The sequence below is a fragment of the Cylas formicarius genome, unplaced genomic scaffold (genome assembly GCF_029955315.1).
Source record: "Cylas formicarius isolate icCylForm1 unplaced genomic scaffold, icCylForm1.1 PGA_scaffold_2__14_contigs__length_35257938, whole genome shotgun sequence".
NCBI lineage: Eukaryota > Metazoa > Arthropoda > Insecta > Coleoptera > Brentidae > Cylas > Cylas formicarius.
The window spans coordinates 20,773,809-20,781,448 of record NW_026844319.1 but is presented as its reverse complement, the minus strand read 5'-3'; the positions used below and the strand labels follow the sequence as shown (position 1 = coordinate 20,781,448).

The following is a 7,640-nucleotide window of genomic DNA, read 5'->3' as shown; positions in this document are numbered from 1 at the left end:
CCTCGAAAAAAAAAAACGAGCCAAGCTTCCTAATTTTCGAAATCTGACTTGACTGCTTTATGAATAAGTATTTTTAAACGCGCGGTGGCCTTAAAGCCTGAAAGACGTCTTATTTATTCGCGATTTTGTACTTTACGAGTTCGGCTCGTAACGTGTTCATGTGTCAAAAAAAGAATCAGCCTAAGCTTCATGGTCTTATGAAATAAAATATCACATTGGCCGGGTACCAAAAAAGAAATAGTAAGCAATAACAACAACCCTAGACTGATTTGATTGAAAAATTAAATACAGTTACGAGTTGCAATAGCGACGAGGGCGGGTCTCTTTCAAAGTGAGACAGTAAGTTACAGCGCCTGTGCCTTCTGCTTACTTGGTTATTACCATTGTTCTTTTCCGCACTCAGGCCATAATTGTTCGCTCGCTGGGCCTTGTCACTTAATTTCGAGGCATTTCGTACTTCGATTCTATTAAACACACAGTCATAAAATTTACGACCCTACCCGCCCAGGGGTACGGTCCCTTTGACGGATATCAAGGGTGGCAATTTCTGGGTAAGGACGAAATTCTTAATTGAAAATAAAACCTTCAATATAGATAGGAAAATCCCATCGTCCAGGTAAAGTTTTACGATCGTTTAGGGTAGATGGTGAGGGTGAGAGGAAAACGATATTCGGTGCTATTTTCTCGTAAATATTAAGAAGCGTGATTTTTGAAACTCTTAAATAGGTTATCGCTGGTTGATAAACGAAAAATTTGAGTATTAGGAGTTGTCTTGAAAATAAACGATGTTATCTTTTTATTATATATGAGATATACCAAATAATTGCAATGTGGGTCAGATGAACGTTTTGCCATCTCGTGATTCGCATTGAATACTGCGTGAAAAATATACCGTTAGCTTTATTGGCAGTTTGATTTAGACCACTTCTTTAAATTACAAGCAACGTTCACTTATACGTTTTCGTTTATATGTTAGTCCCGCGTAAAATGCACATTTTAATACATTATAAGGCATTATTTTTTATTGCGTACTGATAAATGGGTATGAAGCAAAAATGTAAGCATTCATAAATTTTCTCTTTAATGAACCGTCACATTAAATGTCAATAATTATTCAAACGTTTGAAGGCTTGCCGGAGCCTAATAAACCTTGAGCGGAAATAGATAAAGGGTAAAGTAATTACATCCGTTTTTTGGTGCGTGGCTTAAGGTTTTTCAAAAAAAAAAACGTAAAAAGTCGACTTTGAAGGCTAGCGATGCCAAGTCACCACCATCAGGTTTCAACCAGCAGAAAAATGTACCCTTTAAAATACCAATGTTTTTGAGAAATTGGGTAGAATGAACACTGCTTTTAGTAGTGATTCCAAAAGAAATCAAGATTCCCTACGCTATAAGATTCCCAAACATAAGGGAAGTCGCTTTTTCTTCTGTGTGTTCGAAGTATCGACCACAGAAAAGCAGCAATATGCGCATATTTTATAAGTCGATCATCCTACGCTAGTTTCAGGTCGTAGTCAAAATTTTAACCAAAATTAACGTCGGATCCGACTCAAAGTTCGCTAATCTGCGATCTCCGTTTCCCCAGCGCGAACCCCTCCTTTAGCCTCCCGCCTTAAACTTTGCCGCCAGTTTTAGAAACGTCGCGTAGAGACCCGCCCAACGCCGAATATACTCCGCCTCGTAAAGCAGTCCCCGGCTTTCGGTCGGTTTTTCGTTGATAGTACGAATCGACACTTTGAAAAAATAACATGTATAATGTTGTATCGTTGTCAAATTTCGATATCGACCATTGTTGCCGGGCAATCGTGTTTCATTTCGTTGAAAGTTTGAATAAATTTGAGCGTAGACGTCGTCGGTGGGAATAGCCGGCATCGCCGCACACGCGCACGTTGACAGTTGACCGGCACCTCTTACCGGCATGTTCGTGGCAGTCTTTCACAAGCAGTCTGCATTGGGCCGTTGTAAACCGAAGACGTTGACGTCTCCTAGCTGGAATCTTCTTTTAGTTAAGCATGTATACAAAGTTGATCGTGAAAATTAAGGAAAGTGTTGTTAATCACAATAACATATTCTTTACGCTGTCGTCAGACATTTCGTTCGTGTTACATATTACGTGCGTGAGGAAAAAACTTTTCAATTGAACTCGAACTGAATTTGGAGTTTTATTAGTGCTTTAACTTTAACCTCAGGATTTTACGGTAAGTTTTGACGATTTTTGAAAGTACTACGAGCGTTTCTTCGCAAATGCCGGCAAAATGAATATCGGCGCGAGCCAAATACGGCTACTTCGCGTTTTCCAACGATCTCCATTCCGCAAATTCCGATCGCCAACCCGTGAAAGTAAATATAAACCGCTTCGTAATTATCGCAGCTCCCCGTGAAACGTTTAATTATTCTTGTCATATGCCCCGTTTTGGTTTAAATTTAATTTAACTTTTTCATTCTGAACAGTCGTCGCCCCGTATACCGGCTTTTGGATTTTTAGTGCACCGGCGTTATTGTCGCCTATGCCTTTTCGGGCGTAGGAATTTTCAAAGAAAAAAAGGCTTGTTTTTTCTTGGCCGCGTTTTTCGACGCACCGTTTTCGCGATTATTGTGTTTTACCGGAAGCTTTCGAATGGTTGGCGGCAAGTGAAAATATCTCAATGTTGTGCAACAAGTTCGCGATCGATACCGCTTTTTTTTTCTGTGCGTGCGGTCGGTTTGACAATACACAGTGGTTTGCAGGACAGGACGTCGTCGTTAATTTACACACACAGCGTTTTCAAGTCATGTTAATTTCAATTTATTCAATATTGCGTAACTATTCTTAAGTGATAATTACTTGCTATATCGTGATTAGGTTATTCAGGGTTTATTAGTGAAGACGAAATCGACCAGGCTTAATTTAAATTATTGTTGCTGGTATTTTTATAAAAATAAAAATCTTAAAAGGTTTCCTTCCAATTAAGGGATGTTTTTTGGTACTTTGATTTTTAATTAAATGCAATCATTGCTTATATCTTGCAGCATCAAGATTATGTTTCTTAAATAGAATATTAATAATAACCTTTAAATATGGGAAAATTTTGTGTTGATCAAGTGCGAGTGCGATCTAGTTAAACATATTTATGCCTTGTTAAGTGCATATTCCTTACACGCCCGCTGCTAGATGACTGGCTATATTTAAATGTTTATTTTCGTATTGATTTAAACATAGTCGTATATTAGTTTGTATTCGTCTCTGAGAGGAGACCGTCGAGAATAGAAAAAATATTTTTAAAGGAAAACGATACTGCGTCTAAAAATATTTTGCTCTGCCAAGCAGCTCTCGAGGTGTCGTTCAAATAATTGTGGGACAACTATACGGAAATCGTGGCGACTATCAATTAATATGGACGTATGGCAGAATAATTTGTGGGGAAAAGAAAAAAAAACATAACTGCTTAATTTTAATTGGTATAAGCTCGATGGATTTAGAGAACCGTGTAATTATTGCTCGTCTGCCCTTAACAAGTGCATTTACATTAACGATGTTCGAAAAATTGTCGGACCGTATCTACATACAAGGGACCGTGCTGTGTGACTGACCTTGACTTTGCAGGCAAAACTAAAAGATGGTTTGGAAGCTTAATCACACACTTATTATCCCTCTATTTATTCGCATCAATATTTAACTGTTTACTATTTATCCGTGGTGAATCAGAACGATTCCGGTTAATCAATTGAATAACGCAGTAATTACAGCCGCAAATATTTACTTGTATATTATAAGGAAGTGCATACCGGCGCCTCGTAAATGTGTTGGTTAGAAAGCAAATGATCGAGTGTTAGTCCATTAAAAAAATTGAATAACCGATAGTGATGGACGCTATAATAATTTCAATTAAAATAATTCAAGTAAAAGCAAGATGGTCTCTTATATAATAATATATAAATTACAAAAAATAAGACAAAAGAAACAAAAAAGAAATATGCGACTTTATGTGGTCGACACCCGACGATTTGCATGTTTTTACTGTTTTATTCGTTATCTTCAATATTTTTTTTGCCTTATCATCTGCCATAAACCGTAAGTCCTGCATTGGAAATAAAGCGGTCTCGATGAATTCGAAAATTGTAGCAATAATTACTTAAATTGATGAAAACCATCGAAAAGTGACATTGTATATTTGCATACGAGAACGCGTGCCCCGATGGCGATGTCTCGATTTGGCGCGGGCAAAAAAAATTCCCATGACCCCCCATTGCGGTGCCAAATCACCGTTGGTCGGTGGACGCGGCGAACGAACGCTCGGTATATAAAAATTTGCGACTTAAGCAACCGCATGAGTCATAGCACGTATATAAGAGTAGGTACTAGATGCTTGTTAATGTGCGAGAATTAATCGATACCTTTTAAGGAATTGGGGCTTTTCTATAATTTTCAATAGCTGTCTTTTCCGACTTGCGTATATACAAAGTGTTACTTAATCCCCAATAGTTAATTCTATAATTAATAATTAGATTGAGAACCAGGTAATAATTACAAATTTCAATGACTCGAGAGGCACCATTTTTGACAAAAAAAAACTGAAAGTTGTTTTATTTGATACTACATATACAATTTTCGGGAACCGGGAGCACTGTAACCACTGTTTTTCGTATTAAATTGCTTGTGTGCATTTTCTTTTTTATCTCTTGATGTTTGGTGCCAGACTTTCCAGTTGGAGATAAACTAACGTAATTGGAAATATGTAATTGGGTAATTAATTTTAGCTAGAATTTTTATTTATGCGGATTTACATAAAAAACAATTCTTTAAATGTCTTTTTTCTTATTTCTTCTAAATCGCGCAAGATGCACTAGCCATATTTTTATTATAAAGTTGTCGCATCCCCTTGTGTTATTTATTTGATTTGTTCACGGATCTGCCCGCATCAATTCACAGGCCCGCAGTGCTCATTGTAGTTTGTATTTCATGTGTTTTGTGGTATGTATTACCAAATTTAGGATCATGGTTCTGACAGCTGTGTGGCTGTAGTCCATTTCACCTCGTATCAATATTCGTTATTTTTCCATTATCCAGTAATGATAATAATAATGACATTACTGTTTATCAGGAATATCCTACCGACTGCGTCGACTAATTCGAAGGCTTAAATTGATTCTTGAATGCTTTTTACAAAACTTTGGATTCCTTCTGCGTCGGTTTTTGCTGAGCCGAAATTGCTGGTGTTTCGCCAACCTTCCTGTCAAGCTCTGAAGAAGCCAACAGGATGGTTGGCGAAACATCAGCAATTTCGACTCAGCAAAAACTGACGCAGGAGGAACCAGAAGTTTTGTAAAAAGTATTACTGTAGCCTGTGGAAGTTTCTTTGAAAGATTCTTGAATGTATTGTAAAGACATTGTTACCCAACTCTTTAAATATTTTAAAGTTAAAAAAAATAATTAACAAAATCTGTAATGTAATCGAGTTTTCCTTAATCATTTGTCAATAGATGCCACGGGGCGACTGGAACGTATAGATATTTCGTGTTAAATTTCTATTTATGATTTTTTGCCGATCATTTTTTCCTGAATCACCCATCAATGGGAACATCTGCATCACCCTGTGAACCCATCTAAACCGGAACGGCTTGATAGAAAAGTGAGGCATATGGAAAGAGACGGCTAGGTTTTTTGCTCATTTATACAAATTTGAAAATGAGATCTTCTCAATTAATAGAATTTTAAAGTAGTTAAACTGTTTCTACCGTTTTGAAAAAATCTATTTGTCAGAAAAGAGCGCTACATATTTTTTCGAGAGTACTATTTCAAAAAGACTTAAAATACACAACTAATTATATGTAACCAACATTTTTCATTTCCTGAAAAGTTTTTGCAACCAAATTAAGGTTATTTTTGATTGAAATAGTTATCATATGTATGTTTATTGGAATTTCTTTTGCGTATTACGTGTTTATTTTTTATTTGGAAACTATAAGTTTTTTATGAGGAGACATAAAATTTTCTGGTCATCAAAATTTATTTTTTTCATGGTCAAGTGAAAAAAATTGCTGTGTTTTACGATAGTATTATTTCCATAAAGTTTTATGGTTCTATCTCCTTTCGTTTTTAAGATAAAATGTAAAACTTTATTTTTCGGCCATATTTGTTTGACGCTTTTGACCCATAAATTGCATAAGGCAAGATCTGCGTAAAATTATCATACACAAGATTATCACCATCAAACAGGTAGAAAAAGTAAGAAGTTTTATAAACTGGCTCTATTAACGTGTAAGACAAAAAAACATTTTCCATTACCACCCGTGCGGAGTTCGATGTCGTCACGCCTTTTAAGAACTCGTCCATATTAATTCCCGTTTTGTTTTTCTCCTTCGTTTCAGCAGCTGCCAAATCGCTCGCGCAGCCGTGAACGGAGCCTCCTATTCAGGGCAAACTTGTGATATTAGAAATAGAGTAAACTGTAGGTGCGTAAGAAGAAACAATATAATAAGAAAATCGGAGAGGTCTATATATATATAAGCAAACAGGATGATCGTTAAATCGGAACCATACAATTTAGACGCCATCGATCCGTTTCCTATGATGTCCAGCGCGGGAGACGTTGACAACGATTTCATCGTACATCCCAATTCGGTTTTGTTGCCCGACGACATTTGGAAAAAGTTCGAGCTCGATTTTCCCGAACTGACGAACATCGACGGCATCTTTCAAGAATTGGACGACGCCCGCGACGACAACATGGGCGTCGTCGAAGAATACATGCTTCATCACGACTGCATGTGGGCGGGGCATTGCGCTAGCGACGAACATCCGCCGGACGACTTCCGAATGCAATCCTTGAACTTTATCGTGCCGAAACCGCCGGTGATCAACACCCGCACAATGAACGCCACGAAAATGAAGGCGCAACAGCAACAGCAGCAGCAGCAGAGCCTTTTGAAACCGAGCGTGAGGGCGACAGCCGCATCGACGACGACTGCTTCTTCCAACAGCGCCCTACAGCACGCCCTGCAAACGCCGCCGGAATCCGACGACGAAGAAGGCAAAGGCAAACCCTCCAAACTGCTGCAGATCCTGAATCAGGCCATATCTGAGTACGACATCGACGAAGATAGCGACCTGTGCGATTATTTCGAAGACACGGACGTCGACGGCAAAAATGCCGCGTTGGACATCAAGGAAGAACCGTTGGAGATTAAACAGGAACCGGTCGGGGTGCAGGAAGAGCCTTGGGACGTGGCGGATGTCGAAGACGAGGAAGCGCAGCGGAAGACGTACCAGAAGAGGTTGCAGATCGCTACCGAGAACGACCACAGCTACTACAAGGACAAGAACGCGTCGATGATGGTCCACATGAATTGCGGTCTCGACACGCCTTCCGATTCCGGTGAGTGTTTTTATTTTTCTTCGTTGGTTTCGCGATTCAGGTGCGTTCGTCGCAAGACAAAAAAAAACCCAAACTGACTGAAATAATTAAAAGTGGCGGCAACCAATGCATTTTCTTTTCGGATCTTGCAGTAGGCACCAAGTTGCTTTTCCTTAGTTGTTTGGACGATAAGGATCAAGGTTTTTTTTTGTTATTTTCGATAAAAATCCCCAAAGGTATATTAGTGTTAAGTACAATACATAAAGAACTAAGCGATGATTCTGTTTTTTTCTTTTACGTTATGTC

At 38.4% G+C, this 7,640-nt stretch overlaps 1 protein-coding gene across 2 annotated transcripts in view; it reads left to right on the top strand.

Moving 5' to 3' along the window:
• The first annotated feature begins 1,739 nt into the window (after positions 1–1,739).
• LOC132698124 (N-myc proto-oncogene protein) overlaps positions 1,740–7,640 on the top strand; it is a 67,391-nt gene continuing 61,490 nt past the window's right edge. Inside the window, exons 1-2 of one of the 2 annotated variants that reach the window (XM_060664022.1) lie at positions 1,740–2,198; positions 6,352–7,355. In XM_060664022.1, the coding sequence (XP_060520005.1) occupies positions 6,497–7,355 (859 nt within the window). In that variant the 5' untranslated portion in view covers positions 1,740–2,198; positions 6,352–6,496. Of the gene's footprint in view, positions 2,199–6,348; positions 7,356–7,640 lie in introns of both variants that reach the window. The other variant, XM_060664021.1, reaches the window with a different exon arrangement.